Source organism: Vipera ursinii (genome assembly GCF_947247035.1).
Source record: "Vipera ursinii genome assembly, chromosome: 2".
Classification (NCBI taxonomy): Eukaryota; Metazoa; Chordata; class Lepidosauria; order Squamata; family Viperidae; genus Vipera; species Vipera ursinii.
Window position 1 is genome coordinate 3,921,534 of NC_139513.1, and position 19,496 is coordinate 3,941,029.

The 19,496-nt window shown below is 42.7% G+C and overlaps 1 protein-coding gene across 1 annotated transcript; it reads right to left on the minus strand.

Annotated features, from left to right (window-relative positions):
• Window positions 1–3,401: 3,401 nt before the first annotated feature.
• On the minus strand, window positions 3,402–18,164 carry LOC310633248 (vomeronasal type-2 receptor 26-like; the record flags this gene model as incomplete). The annotated part of the gene is made up of 6 exons (XM_083350934.1): window positions 3,402–3,578; window positions 3,638–3,719; window positions 4,163–5,048; window positions 6,540–6,666; window positions 12,395–12,607; window positions 17,964–18,164. The coding sequence occupies 6 exons, from the start codon at window positions 18,162–18,164 to the stop codon at window positions 3,402–3,404; spliced, it is 1,686 nt and encodes a 561-aa protein (XP_083207060.1).
• Window positions 18,165–19,496: the final 1,332 nt, after the last annotated feature.

The following is a 19,496-nucleotide window of genomic DNA, read 5'->3' on the forward strand; positions in this document are numbered from 1 at the left end:
CTCTTTCTAATGAGAAAGCTCCGGGAGATGAAGCGTCGGAGACGGGGTCTAGAGAGCTGTTGGAGATCCACCCGAACAGAATCTAACCGATTGCAGTTAAGAACCTTTATAAGGTCTTATCTTGCGGTGATGAGGACGGTGAAGGCTAATTACTTCGCTGCCCTTATCACGTCTGCAGATAATCGCCCGGCCGCCCTGTGTAGGGTGACTCGCTCCCTTCTTAACCAGGAGGTGAGGGAGGATCCCTTGCAGGGACAGGCCGAGGAGTTTAGTCATCATCTGACGGACAAAATCACTCAGATCCGGGCCGGTTTGGACTCTGACTGGGCAGAGTCTGACATGGAGGAATCGGACGGTCTTGAGCATGTTATCTGGACTGAGTTCGATCCTGTTTCCCCTGATGATGTGGACAGGATGATGAGGAGGCTGAGCTCCACCACCTGTTTGTTGGACCCGTGCCCCTCCTGGCTGGTTTATGCGGCTCGGGAGGAGACACGAGGCTGGTTCCAGGCAGTAATAACTGCTTCCTTGAAGGAGGGTGTCTTCCCTGCCTCCCTGAAGGAGGCAGTGGTGAGACCCCTCCTCAAGAAGCCCGCCCTGGACCCAGCTGTTTTAAATAACTATCGTCTGGTCTCCAATCTCTGCTTTCTGGCGAAGGTTGTTGAGAGTGTGGTGGCCCATCAGCTTCCTCTGTTCCTGGATGAAACTGATTATCTGGACCCGTACCAATTGGGTTTCAGGCCTGGGCACAGCACGGAGACGGCATTGGTCGCTCTAGTGAATGATCTCTGGAGGGCTCGGGACAGGGGTTGTTCTTCTGTCCTAGTCCTATTAGATCTCTCAGCGGCTTTCGATACCATCGACCATGGTATCCTACTGCGGCGTCTCAGGGGGTGGGAGTGGGAGGCACTGTTTTGCGGTGGTTCTCCTCCTATCTCTTGGCCCCTCGCAGTCGGTGTTGACGGGAGGGCAGAGGTCCGCCCCGAGGCCTCTTGTTTGTGGAGTTCCTCAGGGGTCGGTTCTTTCGCCCCTCCTGTTTAACATCTATATGAAGCTGCTGGGCGAGATCATTCGTGGTTTTGGGGTGGGGTATCATCAGTACGCTGATGATACCCAACTTTTTTTTCTCCACCCCAAACCAACCCAGCGATGCCCTCGCCGTGATGTCCCGTTGCCTGGAAGCGGTCCGGGTCTGGATGGGGTGAAACAGGCTTCGTCTCAATCCTGCCAAGACTGAGTGGCTGTGCATCTCGGGTCAACCAGACTATTCCATCTCTAACGATGGGGGGTGAGGTGTTACCCCCCGTTGATGGGGCTCACAACTTGGGCGTCCTCCTGGATTCGCGGCTCACTTTTGAAGACCATATAGGAGCCGTGACCAGGGGGGCTTTTGCCCAGGTTCGCCTGGTGCGCCAGTTGCGACCCTACCTGTACCGAGATGCCCTACGCACAGTCACTCATGTGCTCGTGACCTCCCGTTTAGACTACTGCAACGCTCTCTACATGGGGCTGCCCTTGAGGACCACCCGGAGGCTTCAGCTGGTGCAGAATGCAGCTGCACGAGTCGTGATGGGGGTCTCCCAATACTCCCATGTAACACCTCTACTCCGCGAGCTGCATTGGCTTCCGCTAGCCCTTCGGGTGAGATTCAAGGTGCTGGTGATGACCTATAAAACCCTAAATGGCGAGGGTCCGGGATATTTGAGGGAACACCTGCTGCCAGCATCAAGCTCCCTTTGTCCAGTGCACTCCCACAGGGAGGGTCTTCTCAGGGTGCCACCGGTTAAAGATTGCCGGCGGGTAACACCCAGGGGTAGGGCCTTCTCAGTGGGTGCACCTGCCCTGTGGAACCAGTGCCTGCGGAGCTTAGGACTGCCCCTGACCTCCGTTCATTCCGCTGGGACCTGAAGACCTGGCTCTTCGAGCTCTCTGGCCCAGGCTGAGAATTTTTTAATTTTAATTTTAACTGGGGTTTTTATTTTTCTCAGGGTTTTATTTAATCTTTTTAAATTTGTTTTAACGTTTGTATTGATTTTCTTTTAAATGCCCAGTAAACCGCCCTGAGTCCTTCGGGAAAGGGCGGTATATAAATCTAAATAAATAAATAAATAAAATAAAAATAAATAAAGATATAATGCAGGATTCCTCTGGTGTCTGGCTTTGACATCAAAACATTTTTTTTGAAGTGCTTGTTGACCAATCTGCTCAATAATTCTAGTAAGGTCTCTTGAGACTTAATTGAAGGACAACAAATACATCTCAATGATCAGGATAATTGTGAGGAATGGAAAATCCCCTCTAGAAACTTTGAATTATTCAGAAGGTAGGTGCCCAAAGAGAGAACTCACAGAGACACTATGAAACTTGGAAAATGGGTACTGAGGGACATTGGAGAATTTGGCCCCAAACTTTTAGCATGGCCATGAATATGAATAATTTCACAACAAAGTAAATTTATATTCCATCTATGTTCTTCTGTACAGCAGTGTGCAATTGAAAAAAAAAGATTCAAGAGTACAGGTAGTCCTCGGCTTATGACCACAATCAAGCCCAAAATTTCTGTTCCTAAGAGAGACATTTGTTAAGTGAGTTTTGCCTCATTTTATGACTTTGCTTGTCAGAAGAATGCAAAAATGTATGACATGACCTCAGGACATTGCAACCATCATAAATATCAGACAGTTGCCAAGCATTCGAATTTTGATCACATGGTCATGGGGATCCTGCAATGGTCATAAGTGTGAAAAGTGGCATGTTATTTTTTTAGTAACTTTAAATGCTCACTAAGTGAACTGTTGTAAGTTTAGGATTACCTGAACCAATTGTTTTGAATGCTCACAAAGTGGAGGTGGGTTGGGGTGTCATCAAAAACATTTCCCGTTGATTTTATTCCTTTTTTTTCCTTTTAAAATTCAGCAAAACTCAAGAGAAAGTTTGGGTTGCCTGGCATGAGAGGTCTCATAGTTGGCCTCAGTTAATCCAAGGGCAATTTGGCTCTTTCTTTAAAAAAGCAACAATGAATAGCCTGTTTCTTGGTTTGAGAAAATCAATGCTCTTTATGAAATTAGAATAAACCTTGATTGTATATTTCTTCAATTAATTAAACATTCAGTGGGAGAGGCTGTCTCTCGTGCCAGCCCCTCTCACTCAGTTCCAGTCAGCACCCTGCTTCTGATAATCTCCCCATGTGGCCTACCTCTGGGCAGCTGCATCTTCTCCTTCCCCCACGGACACTGCCGGCCTTCCCAGGCATCCTGCTTCTTCGGCCGACTGCCAGCTGCTTCCTGCTTCTTCGGCTGCCTGCCAGCTGCTTCCGGAAATGCTGGTAGGCATGGCTGCTCAAATGGGCCTGCCTGCTGGGTCTGCCACCAAACAGCTGATTCAGGAGGCGTTGGAGAGGGCTACGCGGTGACTGGAGTGTCCCGGTGGCTGCGCTGCTGACCGGTTATGCGTGGGGACCGGTGGGGCAGCGGAGCATTTGGAGCTCCCTGCTGGGATGGCTGCCGGCCAGAAGAGCCCAGGAACAGACTTCTTTGGGTTTGCGGAGGGCAGTTTGGGCTGCGGTGTTCCTTGTGCAGCTGGGCACGGTGGGGCCAGATGTTTAGGAATAAGGGTGGGGGTTACATGGTCTACTTACCTGGTTGGGGGTGGGCAGCCTGGGGGGAGACAGGCTGACGAATGCGCGTGGGGTTGGCATCTGGAGACAGCAGCAAACGGAGCTGTAGGGGGGGAGGAGGAATTATATGGAAATGTGGGCAGATGTTGGTCTATGGATTGAGGGCAGAGCCCTGTACCTGGCAACTATGTAAGCATTGGGAGCGGTGCTGACTTTGTTTTCATTTTATGTGCATTGGAGCTGAATAAAGCAACCTCTGTTTTGTCACACGTTCCTGTTGAAAATTCGTGTTTGCTTTCATTGAGGACGTGTAGTTGACAAGATAGTGCCTAAAGTGACAATTCTGAATGATGAGTGACCCTTAAATTAAATAAATATTTTTACTGAGATGTAGAGACACACAGTAATTTTAAACACTCAGCTGAAAAAATACACAAAGAAACACATTATTTATTTACCTTTAGTGAAATAGGGTTATGTTTCACTTGAATTTAACAAATGACATTGTTAGCCAGTAATTCATAACAATTACTATTTTATTTTAACTTTAAATGTTCTTTTGTATTCAGATCTGGCTTCAGAATGATAATGTAGCACTTGGGGATGAAGATACAGCCCAATAGACCAGCACTGGAGGCCAAGATGGAGAAGACCTGCACAGCCACCATGTACTTCCCTTTGGTACTCAGGTAGGTGGGTACAAAGGAGACCCAGACACTGCAGAAGACCAGCATGCTGAAGGTGATGAGCTTGGCTTCATTGAAGGCCCCAGGTAGATTCCTGGCCAGGAAAGCTACTGTGAAACAGATGGCAGCCAGGAAGCCCATGTAGCCGAGAGCACAGTAAAACATGGCAATAGATCCTTCATTGCATTGTAGTATGATCTCTCCAGGCTGAGAGTGTAGATCAGAGTCAGGAAATGGGGGAGAAGTGCCAAGCCAGCTGCTGCAAATGACTATCTGGATACCAGAGCAAGAAAGGATGATGGAGTTGGCCAAACTCTTCCCCAGCCATTTCTGAACTTTATTCCCTGGTTTTGTGGCCAAGAAAACCAGCACCACTGTGATTGTTTTGGCCAAGACAGAAGAAATGGCAACTGAGAAGATAATGCTGAAGGTTATCTGTCGGAGAAGGCAGGTGACTCTGCTTGGCTGGCCAATGAAGAGGAAGGAAGTGAAGAAGGAAAGCAGGAGGGAGACCAGGAGGATGTAGGAAAGGTCTCTGTTATTGGCTTTGATGATTGGAGTGTCTAGGTATTTAATGAAGATTCCCAAGACAAAGGCTGTTGTTAAAGACAGGAACACGGTAATGGAAATTAGGATGACACCTAAATAGTCTTTATAATTTAGGAAGGTTTTAATCTTAAGAATACAGCGATCTTGACTGATATTTGGATGCTGATCTTCTGGACAAGGGGTGCATTTTTCTGAATCTGAAAATAGGAAGAGTATTGGCCATCTTAAAGCTGGTTCTTTCACCTTTTATTGAAGCTACAATTTGCATAAAACTAGTAAGGAATGAATGTTGAGAGATAAACATAAGAATGAAGATACAGAATGCTGAAATAGATAATGTATTTCCTATGCAGAAAACTCTGTAGATCAGCCTGTCTACGGTGATTCTCAGTCATCCAGGTCATAGTTATCCCAAAGATGCTTTTTCACAAGGCAGCTGGATGTTTCACTTCTCACCCAAGAAGTTTCTTCAGCTTTGACTGGATGGTGGGTAATGGAAGGATTTATACTCTTTGCAGACAGCTGGTCATTTGCAATCTTTTAGAGAGTTGTTGAGGACTCTCCACACCCATTTGCACTACTCAGGTGACCCTGATGACACAGATAAACCTCCAAGTGGCCTCAACAACTCTCTAAAAGGATGCAAATGACCAGCTGTCTACAAGGAGTATAAATCCTTCCATTCCCCACCACCCAGTCAGCTGAAGAAGCTTCTTGGATGAAAAGCAAAACTTCTTCAAAGAAAAACAAGGAAGTCCAGTTGCCTTGTGAAAAAAGTACCTTTGAGATAAATCAGTACACTGACATCAAATATATGCAAAGTAGAATAGATAAAAAAACTGAAAAATAAGATTAAAAAAACCAATCAAGAAAAAACTTCTAGAAGCAAGAAAAATCAAGGAAGCACTGGAAATAATGAAGCTGTACATAACAGCTGTAACCAAAGAAAATGAGCAGATATGAAACTTGCATTGCATACTAAAATCTCCAATTTCAGTTACGGGTTTCTACCAGTCCATCAATGAAGATACTGCAGTGAACCAGTCAACACCTGATGAAGAAGAAACAGTGCAATTCTATGCACACTATGGGACAACCCAAAGAAATATAACACAAATAAAGCTTGTTTAATAAAGTGGGTAAGAAAGAAGTAGAGGATGAGAAAGTGAACAAAATTAAAAAAAAAAGCTGAAATGAAAGAACTTGTAATAACAGCATAAATAATGAAGAAAAGGGCAAAGAAATTCATTAACCTTTCAGCACTGGGTGAAATGAGCTGTAAGGTTTTTGATTGAAACATCTGACTGGTCTGCATTCACTTGCTGTCCTTGCAGTTTAACAACATCTGGAAAAACCTACCTGATAATGAAAGATCCAAAAAAGGGGCAGCACAGGACAACTATAAGCCAATTATCTGCTTTTTACAAGTTTCAAATTGGTAACTGATGTGGTAGCTGATAAAGTGAAAGAAAGTAAAACAAGAAAGTCCAGTTGCCTCGTGAAAAAGCATCTTTGGGATAATGAGGGAAAGAGAAAGATGGATTAAGAGAGGATTCTTTCAAGGAGACCCACTATGATGAATAGAATAGGATAGAACAGAACAGAATAGAATAGAATAGAATAGAATATATTTTTAAAATTATATTAAACAACATCTGCCTATCTGAGTCCCCTCTGATGTCACCCACCTTCCTGGGTGGAGATGGTTCCTTCTGCACAAGGAATACAGTCATAGCAGCAGATGGGCTTCCCTTCCTGAGCCACCTTCCTGAATCCGGGATGACAACTTTCCACACACCTGGAAGGAGGGAGGGGCTGAGGAGGGAAAGGAAGAACATTCAGAATATGAACTCGTTTTGAGAAAAAATAGGAAAGGATGGACCACCTTATCAAAATGAATTAGCTGTGGCTTAAGATACACTTAGGGTTGGAGAAGATGATGAAAAAACAAATAGAATTCAAACCAGAATTGTTTTTGTTAGGAATGATAGGTCCCAACTATGACAAGGAGAGCGGATACCTAATATTACATGTACTGACAGCAGCGAGAATTATGTATGCCCAATACTGGAAAAATGAAAAGTTACTGACTGAAGAAGTATTAAATAAGAAAATATTGGATTGTGCAGAAATAGATAATTATCTTTAGACATTAAAGAGAAGAGCATTCAGTTTACTATAGAACTTGGAATAAATTCTATCAATGGCTAGATAAATGAATTAGAGAGAAAGGAATGTGATATGTAATTTTGAATTTATTCGAGTAAGGAAAATACTATACATTGAAAACTTAGTATTGTTTATGATAATTTATTATAACTATTATTGTTATCAATCATTAGCTTTATCATTTTTATTCATATATATTTAACCAAACAATATGCTGTTTGCCAAATATTGAATGCTATTGGGGGAAACCCCAACCCTCACCCCCAACCTTCCCTATACCCTAACCCTAATTCCCACCCCTTTACCCCCTTCCCCAACCCTAATAATTTTTTTTAAAGAATTAGCTGCAGGCTACTTGCCAGTTTATCATCTCATCTAATGATGAGAACAGACATAGTTTTGAAAGTTAGATTAGTTTAGATACCGACGTCTTTTAGAAAAGGACATTAAGCTGACACATTGAAGAATTCCATGGATGAGAATCCTAAAGGGGAAAACAACTCAAGAAGCTTGGGAAATTTTGAAAAGTGAGATAATATAGGCCCAGTCTAGCACAATCCCAACAAAGAAGAAAAATAACAGCTTTCAAAAGAAACCAGCACGGCTGCATAAAGAACTCTCTGATAAACTGAAAGATAAAAAGGACAAGTATAAGAAGTGGAAAGAGGGGCACATAACTAAGGCAGAATATCAGCAAACAGCCCATGCCTGCAAAGATGAAGTGAGGGAAGCTAAGGCTCAAAATCAACTAAGGCTTGCAACCAAAGTCAAAAATAACAAAAAAAGCTTCTTTCAACATACCGTATTTTCCGGCGTATAAGACGACTGGGCGTATAAGACGACCCCCTACATTTCCTTTTAAATTATAGGGTTTGGGCTATACTTGCCGTATAAGACTACCCCTCTTCCAACGCACACGAAATAAAAATTAAAAAACATCAGATTTGATTTTAATATGGTAATTTTAATTCAAATGATTATGACATGCAGGTACTTAGTAAGAAAACTGTCACTTATAAACATAAGGCTGTTTGTCATCAAACATGTAAACATAAAACAGTGCAAGTGGATTAAACATCATCATCATCATCATCATCATCATCATCATCATCATCATCATCATCATCATCATAGGTTGGAGGTCATCTAGTCCAACGCCCTGCTAAGGCAGGAAACCCTATACCATTTCAGACAAATGGCTGGCCAGTCTCTTCTTAAAAACTTCCAGTGTTGGAGCATTCACCACTTCTGGAGGCAGGTTGTTCCACTGGTTAATTGTTCTAACTGTCAGGAAGTTTCTCCTTAGTTCTAGGTTGCTTCTCTCCTTGACTAGTTTCCATCCATTGCTTCTTGTCCTGCTTTCAGGTGCTTTGGAGAATTGCTTGGCTCTCTTTTCTTTGTGGCAGCCCCTGAGATATTGGAACACTGCTATTATGTCACCCCTCACCCTTCTCTTCATTAAACTACACATACCCAATTCCAGCAACCGTTCCCTATTTTCCTAATTCACTTTTTCACTTTTCCTAATTCACTCTAAAGCTTTCCCTGCGCAGAGCCTTAAGTAACACAAGCTGCCTGCAATTAGTTCAGGTTCGCATCCCACCAGGCTCAAGGTTGACTCAGCCTTCCATCCTTCCGAGGTAGGTAAAATGAGGACCCAGATTGTTGGGAGCAATAAGCTGACTTTGTAATAATGCTGCTTGTGGGTGTGTGTGTGTGAAAGCCCTAATAAGCAGGCATATACATAGAATGAAGGCTATTGCTAAGCACATTGATTTGTGCTTTAAATTGTAAGCCGCCCTGAGTCTTCGGAGAAGGGCGGGATATAAATGGGATAAAAAAAAGACCAAATGGGAGATCCGCTCCAGGTTTTCCAGCCAGCCTGCCCAGTTCCTGAGTCAAATGTGTCCTTAGAGCTAAGCAGCTGCTCTGACTGCTGCATTCCCCACCTGCCTTTCAAGTTGGGATAGACTACAGCTGCTCTTCAACTTTAGAAGGAAAGACACCCAGACCCCAACCTGTAAAAAATCACAGACTGCAGCTTCTTCTCCAATTGGTCCCGCTTTCCCTGCACAGACTAAATGGGAGATCCACTCCAGGTTTTCCAGCCAGCCCTGTCCCTAAAGTTTCAGCACCCGGCGTATAAGACGACCCCTGACTTTTGAGAAGATTTTCATGGGTTAAAAAGTCATCATATACGCCGGAAAATAAGAAACAAGAAAAAAGTTAAGGAAATGATTGGTCCATTAGTGGGGGAAAGTGGCAAGAAGGTGACAAGCAACAGGGAGAAAGCAGAACTATTTAACTCATTTTTTGCATCTGTCTTTACACAAAGGGAAAAAAACAGTCCAACCAACCAAAACCAGTGCCATAAAAAACAGAATAGAAACGCAAGTTAAGATAGGCAAGAAAATGGTAAGTGAGCACCTGTCCAGCCTAGACGAGTTCAAATCACCAGGACCAGATGGATTACACCCCAAGGTTCTCAAGGAACTGGCAGACGTGATCTCAGAACCACTGAATTATATTGTTCAAAGATCCTGGAGCACTGGGGAACTACCAGAGGACTGGAAGAGAGCTGATGTAGTTCCCATCTTCAAAAAAGGGAAAAAAATAGATCCAGAAAACTACAGACCTATCAGCCTGACCTCAATACCTGGGAAGATTCTGGAAAAGATAATCAAACAAAAAATCAGCGAACACCTTGATGCGAACAAAGTTATCACTAAAAGCCAACATGGGTTTGTCAAAAACAGATCATGCCAGACAAATCTTATTGCATTCTTTGACCAAGTGACAAAACTAGTGGACCAGAGGAATGCTGTAGATATAATTTACTTGAATTTCAGTAAGGCATTTGATAAAGTAGATCACAACCTACTACTTGATAAGATAGAAAAATGTGGGTTAGATAGCATCACCACCAGATGGATTCATAGCTGGCTGACAGGCCGTACTCAGCGTGTGGTCCTCAATGGAACTGCATCTACATGGAAGGAAGTGTGTAGTGGGGTGCCCCAGGGCTCTGTTCTGGGCCCAGTGCTCTTCAACATCTTCATCAACGATTTGGATGAGGGGATAGATGGGGAACTCATCAAATTTGCAGATGACACCAAGCTGGCAGGAATAGCCAATACTCCAGAAGATAGGCTTAAGATACAGGAGGATCTGGACAGACTCGAACACTGGGCGCTATCTAACAAAATGAAATTCAATTGTGAAAAAAGTAAGGTTCTGCATTTAGGCAGGAAAAATCAAATGCACAGGTATAGTATAGGTGGTACCTTGCTCGATAGTAGTAACTGTGAGAGAGATCTCGGAGTCCTAGTGGACAATCACTTAAATATGAGCCAGCAGTATGCTGCAGCTGCCAAAAAAGCCAACACAGTGCTAGGCTGCATTAACAGAGGGATAGAATCAAGATCACGTGAAGTACTAATACCACTTTACAATGCCTTGGTAAGGCCACACCTGGAATACTGCATCCAGTTTTGGTCACCACGATGTAAAAAAGATGTCGAGACTCTAGAAAGAGTACAGAGAAGAGCAAGAAAGATGATTGGGGGACTGGAGGCTAAAACATATTGGGAACGGTTGCTGGAATTGGGTATGTGTAGTTTAATGAAGAGAAGGGTGAGGGGTGACATGATAGCAGTGTTCCAATATCTCAGGGGCTGCCACAAAGAAGAGGGAGCCAAGCTATTCTCCAAAGCACCTGAAAGCAGGACAAGAAGCAATGGATGGAAACTAGAACTAAGCAACCTAGAACTAAGGAGAAACTTCCTGACAGTTAGAACAACTAACCAGTGGAACAACCTGCCTCTAGAAGTGGTGAATGCTCCAACACTGGAAGTTTTTAAGAAGAGACTGGCCAGCCATTTGTCTGAAAAGGTATAGGGTTTCCTGCCTTAGCAGGGGGTTGGACTAGATGACCTCCAAGGTCCCTTCCAACGTATTATTATTATTATTATTATTATTATTATTATTATTATTATTATTATTATTATGTCAAGAAACATTTTAGAAGTGAATATAGCAAAGAAGATCTTAGTCCAAATCAGTGGAGGAAGTACCATCAAGGCAATTAACACCTGAGCTAAGAAGCCTTCTGGTCTTGGGTCATAGCAATGCACCTGAGGGATTTTGGGGCTCCGCACCCCACAACAGGTTTCACCCTGCCAGGGGACCCTAAATGGGTCGAAAGTCATCCCAGAGAGGTGACAAAGAAAGAGGCCCCTCCTGCTGATTGCTGAATGAGGGCGGTTGATATGTTTGATCTGAGGGAAGCCCTCTAACCCCACAAAGAAAGGCTAGCCACACCTTGCTGATTAGCCCAAGCTACTGGCAGCTGAAGTCCAAAAGCATTAACCAGAACAACTGTGAACAGCATGCTTGGAACTGGGTGAGAATATTGATCTTCTCTCTCCTATCTTGTAACTGATTACCTGGAAAAGATCCCCAAGAACCAAAGAAATCCTCTGAAAGTGAGAAAGGAGGGGACTGTACCCTCACCCTTCCATAGATGGAAATGGCGAATTAATGTTTATGGGGACAGAAATATATTGAAATGAAGTGATTGAAATGTACAATCACTTAAGCCAGCAGTGTGCTGCAGCTGCCAAAAAAGCCAACACAGTGCTGAAGGCAGGACAAGAAGCAATGGATGAAGATTAATCTAAGAGAGAAGCAACCTAGAACTAAGGAGAAATTTCCTGATGGTTTTAACAGTTAACCAGTGTAGCAACTTGCCTCCAGAAGTCGTGAATGCTCTAACATTGGAAGTTTTTAAAAAGAAATTGGAAAACAATTTGTCTGAAATGGTATAGGGTTTCCTGCCTGAGCAGGGGATTGGACGAGAAGTCCTCCAAAGTCCCCTCCAACTCTGTTATTCTGTTATTAATGTTATATTATTCAGATCAACATTGGATGGAATACAGGTAGTCCTCGACTTACAACTATTTACTTAGCAATAGTTGGAGGTTACAATGTGACTGAAAAATGTGAGTTGCGATCAATTCTCATGCTTGCAATTATTGCACGATCCCCAAGGTCAAACAATCAAAATTTGGGCACTTGGCAAGAAGTGATGTTTATGATGTTTGCCACATCCTGGGCTTCTGTGAATACCATGTATGACCTTCTCAGTTGTCTACTGACATGCAAAGTCAATGAGGAAAGCTGGATTTGCTTAATGACCACATGATTCACTTAACAACTGCAGTGAATAATATATCAGTGTCAAATAATATATCAAGAACTATACCTTCAAGAACTAATGGGATAAAATTGATTGACATTTGATTTCCCCTTCTGAAATTGAGAGCCACTATATTACTAAAGGCATTAAAAGGTATGAAATGAAACCAATACTCACTTTGCTCAGCATTTCCATTCGTGCAGTAATATTTCGGTCGATTGTTAATTTCTGTTTTTCTAGATGCCCCAATGTCATTCCAGTTATGGTTTTATTGGCAGAAATTACAGAGGTTGTGATGTCTAAGTTAGCCGCCAGGTCTCCTTTCTCATCCAAGTATACGCCTTCCATGGAATTATTATAAAACTGAGGGTTCTGGAGGAAGGAGTGAAGCTGGGATGGAAAAGAGAAAACAAGGTTTAGAAAGTAAGTCAACATTTCTTCCATCTATCCTATAGCCATCTTTCACTGCTTCAGCTTGCACTTCTGTGCTTTTTGAAGGAAGGTGAACATCGCTTGCACTGATCAGTCTCCTCTTCTAAGTTATTGTAGTTTGGCTTTTATTATAGAAGGTTGGGGAGAAGAGAAAATGACTCTCTATATAGAAGATGAATTGGATGCTTGTAGGAGACGTCCTGGCAGATCTTTTGGTCAGAGTTAAGAGAGGGATCACACAAGAATCCCTGTGTAACCCCAAGTGGATGAGGACCAATCCATGGACCCTTATCTAACTCCAATCTTCATCTAGAAGATTCCTGTGCATAGGCTGTTTAGCAATACATCAGTTTAATTGGACTTTCATATGTGGACCTGATCTTTTGCATATGATGATACTGCTGCTGAGGAAAAAAAAGTATATCACAGAAAACATAATGTATAAATCCCGAATAATCTATTAAATTCTCATAGATGCTCACACACTTGCCTACCACTTCCATGGCCCAGTTCTGAATGGGACTGGCTGTGGCCCAGGGGTTGGGGAGCCCTGATATAGGGTCTCCTGCTTGAGCTGGGGACTGAAGACCTCCAAGGTCCCTTTCAACTCTGGTATTCTGCCAGTCTCTCTTTCACTCCTGAGAATCTCTCTTTCAAGAACGAACGAGACTGACTCTACTTAGAGAAGTTGGAATTGTGCTGATGCTTGTTCAGACCCTTCCTCATGGGTTGTGTCTAATCAAACTTAGAGTAAGAGAATTGATTGCAGCCAAGGCTCTGGACCATTGGAGCAAAACTTGAGATTTAGCAGGTGGTAGAGCCTTAGCTCAAACCAGTCAGTCCTAGAGGAGATTAACCCTGACTGCTCTTTAGAAGGCCAGATCCTGAAGCTAAAACTCAAATACTTTGGCCACCTAATGAGAAGGAAGGACTCACTGGAGAAGAGCCTAATGCTGGGAAAGGTTGAGGGCAAGAGAAGAAGGGGACGACAGAGAACGAGGTGGCTGGATGGAGTCCCTGAAGCAGTAGGCGTGAGCTTAAATGGACTCCAGAAGATGGTAGAGGACAGGAAGGCCTGGAGGAACGTTGTCCATAAGGTCGTGATGGGTCGGACATGACTTCGCAACTAACAACAACAACAAGAGCCTTAGCACTACTCCTTAGCAGACATTTATACTCCATCAGTGGGGAGAGCTCTGAAGAGGAGAGGACATAGCTGTGTGATTGTGTGCAAAGAGAAAACTCAGAAAGGAGGGAGAGATGCAATGTAATTGTCAAGAAGCAGATGTTGTTCTATGAAATGAAGAACAAAGAGGGTGTCAGGTTCACAGTTGTGTCTTGCTATTCCATTGGTTGGCGGGGGGATGTTGGCATTTTTGGGATGCTTTCACTTTGCTGCAACACTTGGGAATTAGGGAGAGGAATTGTCTTTGGAGATGGGACAGACTCCTTCCCAGCTGGTTTTTGCCAGGTTGCTGGCTCTTCGGCTTTGAAACGGAGATGAGCACTGGCCCCTAGAGTCGGAAACGACTAGCACGGATGTGCGGGGGAACCTTTACCTTTTTTAAAGCTGTTGTGCCCTCAGAGTGACCTGCTATCGACCAGCATCTCAGCATTCTCAAAACATCCTTGCAGCATCACTGCCAGTGGACTGGTCGAGGGGTTGGGACTTGGGGAAAATGAAAGAATTGGTTTGTGCTCTGCACAGGACCTTCAGATTCCACCTGACTTTTCTGCAACCACTTTCTCTCAGTAAAAGTTCTTTTACTGCAACCAGTTTTGGTCACCACACTATAAAAAGATGTTGAGATTAGAAAAAGTGCACAGAAGGGGAACAAATATGATTAGGTGATTGGAGGCTAAAACATATGAAGAAGGGTTACAGGAACTGGGCATGGCTCATCTAGTGAAGAGAAGGACTACTTTACTCCTATTCTATTCTATTCTATTCTATTCTATTCTATTCTGTTCTGTTCTGTTCTGTTCTGTTCTGTTCTGTTCTGTTCTGTTCTGTTCTGTTCTAGAATTCAAACTTGATTCAAGTCAATGGATTCAAGATTCTTGCTTTCCTGAGGGATCAGCTGGGGTAGGTCCTTACAGATGACCGGTGGCAAAGGCAACATATTCTCATTACAGATTCATTACAGAATATTATTTTTTCAAAACAGTTGCACAGAAGTCATGTATATCATGGAGAAGAAATACCTGCCAAGGCTTCAGACTTTGGGCCTCCAACCACTTGCCAACTTTTCTCACTGCTCTCCTAGATTGGGATAAATTGTCCGAACTCAAGGCCCGTGCCACAGCCCAGATCGTATTATAAATGAAATAACTATCTAGAGCCAGGATCTGTTCTGTCTTCTCTCGGGGTAGAGACTCCAGGTCTTCTCTCTCTCTGCATCGCCTCCAGATTTTCACAGAGGATGCAGCCTTGGCGTATGAACATCTGAAGCTTTCCTCTAGAAATTGATCCATGAAAGAATACAGGAGCTTAAATCCACCATAATTTGCCACTTTCTTCGTTTTCATGAGAAAGGAAAAAATGGCATGGATGTTGTGGAAAGAAGAGATAGAAACCTTCAGACATAAAGTGAAGTCCCAGCGGGCTGTTGTGATCCAAATTTTTCCTACAATGGGTTTCTTAAAGACCGTGAGCACTTTTTCTATCACTGCTATGCCTTCTAGGAAAGAACTCACCTCTGCATGATAAACAAAGACATTGACTTGTTTCCACTTGTTGTATTGACTAAATTTTACACTGACCTCACTGGCAGTCACTGTGAAACTTTGTGATATAACAGCACAAATGCCTTTCTTTGTCAGCATAGAAATCAACATATTCATGAATCTCTGGCCATTGCTAGTGTCTGGAGCCACCAAACCAACCAGCGTCCACTTGAAATGGAGGAGAAGTTTGATGATTCCTGGATATTGGACTCCTTCAATGGGGACCATTGGATAGAAAAATGGAAACTGAGTCTTGTCACTCAGAATGTGTGAAGCAAATGTGTAACTGATCTGAGAAGGAGAGAAAATAAGTAGATTATAATTTGGGATCCATGAAGACTCAATATGAAGATGCTTATCCATATGAAGAGAAAGGGCTGCCTCTTGCAGTCAAGACCCTTTGGTGGGGATGTCTCTGCTGCTTTAACTTATACAGTACATTGCTCCTCTTTGCGCTGCTCTTTGAATCCAGCACTTTGCTATCACAATGAACCACTAGGGTCAATCAATCAATCAATCAATCAATTTATTGCTTGTACCAGTGGTACTAAAATCTTTAAAAAGTGGCCAATATTAATACAAGACATTAAAATATACCAAAAAAATCAGTGAAAATTAACAATATTATAACAGCAAGTAACAGAATAACAAAATTGGAAGGGTTCTTCTACTACAGCCCCCTGCTCAAGCAGGAAATCCTATACCATTTCAGACAGATGGTTGTCCAATCTCTTCTTAAAACTTAGGAACTTTTGATAGAACATTCTCTTTTGTTTAGAAGCAGCCTGTGCAAAGTTTACTAATTTCCACAGCATTATCTCCTTGTCTACGTTCATTAACAGAATAACAGAATTGGAAGCAACCTTGGAGGTGTTGTAATCCAACCCCTTGCTCAGACAGGAAACCCTATACCATTTCAGACAACTAGTTGTCCAATCTCTTCTCAGAAACCTCCAGTGTTGGAGCATTCACAACTTCTGGAGGCAGGTTGTTCCATGAATGAGGCCAAGTTGATTTTCTAAACAAGAGTGGGTCCAGAAACTTTCAACGTGCTGAAGCAGAAATAGAGCAGTACAGTAAATAATGGGTAAAATTTTCTATAATTTCCTTGGAGCAAGCGGGGGTGGGGGAGATATTATATAAGATCTTGAGAAATCTGCCCTCTCTATAGTTGCAGATACCATTTGCTGGAGCCCAATCTCCTAAGTGCCTCTTGAAGGAATGGCACTGTAACACACCTCAGATAATGTTCCAATTCAATTTGGGTTTTATTAAATCTGTACCAAGTGGGAATTTTATTTTGTGATAATATAAATGTATTTCTTGGGGCACACGAGAGTGACTCAGTCTGGATTTGGACCATGATGGGAGAAAAAGCATAGCTTGCTTTCATCTCTGGAGGCTTTTAAAAAGAGATTGGACAGCCATTTATCTGAAATGGTGTAGGGTTTGCAATATTGGCGAATATCTGTAGCTCATGTGTAGGATGAGGGTGAAGGTTCGTTCTCCGAGCGTGTGGGTTTCATTACCCACAATGTTTCATTACCAGGCTAGAGGTTTAGGTAGTGTCAATGTTGTTGCCAGTTTGATTGGAGCAAAACACACATCATCGGCCAGGCTACCACTCGCCATGCTCGTGAGTTCATCAAACCCTAGCACTCCATAAACAACTCAATCAACAGACACATCAATCTACAAACAGCCTATGAACCCCTCAGAATCCAAATCAACTGCACAGCCAACCAGTGACAGCACCAGCCTCAACCAACCCATGCAAACCTCCCCTCTCACCGATGATTCACACCTAACCCCTCACAAGACCCTCACCTGATACACCCACACCTGATACCTTTATAAATAGAAGTGTCAGCATTGTGACAAATGAAGAAACTGTAGCCATTTTACTTTTCTCTATAACTTTCCATTCTATAGTTGGGGATCCTCATGTAGACAGGCAAAGGAGGGTCGGGAGAGGAAGAGAACTATGCATTCTTAGTTAGTCGAAACAAGTGCAGCTGCAGACATATTAAATGTCAGAGTGAATAGTAGCATTTTGGTGGCAAAAGGGTGGGGGAGAAAAGCCTGTATTTAATTGTAATTGGAGAATGTGATGTGTGACAGCTTGATTTGGGGTGGGAAATGCAACTTGTAACTTTGGATCAGGGGAGGGAACTTTCAGTTTGGGGTTCAACTATGTAAGTGCCGATACTTTGATTCCTAAATAAAATGTTTTTTGAGGAAGAAATTCTTGCCTTGGAGTTCTTTTAATTAGTTTCATCTATCGGAACCATGACACAGAAGAACACTGACATTGCCTAAACTCTGCTGAAGATGTTACCTAGCCTGGTAGTGAGATGTTAGGAAACATCTTGGAGAATGACTCTTCACCCTCATGGTAGGTCTTCTGCTTGAGCAGGGGTTGGACTAAAAGACTTCCCTTCCAACTCTGTTATTCTATCTTCTATGATCTGTAACTGAACTTTCATCCTTAAAGTATCACTTTCATTATCAAACGCCATTTGATATGTTCTTTTAGCTCTGATTGAAAGTCGCACAACTAACAGTTGTCTTCCCAGAAAAGACACACCTGTGGGATTTTGTAGGCATCCAGAAAGGTTGAGATCTGAATGGAGATATCAGTTTCTGCACCTTCAAGAACCACCAATGGGGTTTTCTGCCTTCCACAGCTGTAATTGGGGACATTGGCCTCCCCAGCTGAAAGCAGGTCCAACAAAGCATCGGCAGTCATTCGTGTGTTGAAATAACCTTCATAGATATTATAACCCATTGTCAAATTAGGCAGGAGATGAGGATCCTGGTTGATCTCCTGAAGAGCAAAAAGGTAGGAAAGCATTTTCCAGTATTTTGTGGATGAGCTCCTACAAATTTAAATATAGGATAAATTTGGTGAAAACTGTGCTTTATTTAAAATAATTCACTACTATACTTCTAATTAAGTTAAGAACAAAAGTTTCTATGCCTGAATTACAACAACCATTTGATTAAATTATTCTTCCAGCTTTCTGTAGTTTCCTAAAAAATAGTAAAACAGTATTTGTGCTATAGTACTATAAAATAGTAAAATGTTAAAATATCTTACAATATATTTTAAACATGTCCCAGCTTACAGGAAAAAATATATTATTAGCAGGGATTTTCTTTTGTTTCTGCTTTACAATTTTATTACTTATTTGGATGGCTTGTTTCCATTCTCCTAATAAATGTAGGAGACATTCCCTGATGTCTCATACATTTCAATTCAACTCAACTCAACTCAACTCAGCTCTATTGCTGTTGTTAGTTGCGAAGTCGTGTCTGACCCATCGCGACCCTATGGACAACGTTCCTCCAGGCCTTCCTGTCCTCTACCATCTTCTGGAGTCCATTTAAGCTCACGCCAACTGCTTCAGTGACTCCATCCAGCCACCTCACTCTCTGTCGTCCCCTTCTTCTCTTGCCCTCAACCTTTCCCAGCATCAGGCTCTTCTCCAGTGAGTCCTTCCTTCTCATTAGGTGGCCAAAGGACACTGAACTCAAGGACACTCAAAAAAAAATCCCTTCTTCACATCTATGGAGATTCTTAGTCATCCAGGTCATGGTTGTCCCAAAGGTGCTTCTTTATGAGGCAACTGGACTTTCTTTTTTCTCCTTGAAGACATTTTGCTTTTCATCCAAGAAGCTTCTTCAGCTCTTTCAACAGTTCCAAGAAGGCTCCACACCCATTTGCACCACTCAGGTGACCCCAAGGACATAGACAAACATCCAGGTGGCCTCAACGACAGTCTAAAAGAATGTAAATGACCAGCTGTCTGCAAGGAATACAAATCCTTCCATTCCCCACCATCCAATCAGAGCTGAAGAAGTTTCTTGGAAGAGAAGCGAAATGTCTCCAAAGAGATAAGTCCAGTTGCCTCAAGAAAAAGCACCTTTGGGACATCCTTTCTTCACACACACAAACAGAACTAAAACTGTTTTAACTGTTTGTCAAACCGTCAAATGTGGACAGTGAAATAAATGATGTTTTAAAATGATTCTCCAGAACAAATGCTATCTTTATTTTACTACTCTAAAATGAGTCAAGGTAATCATGCCAATCTCATAATTAAAATATTACACCCAG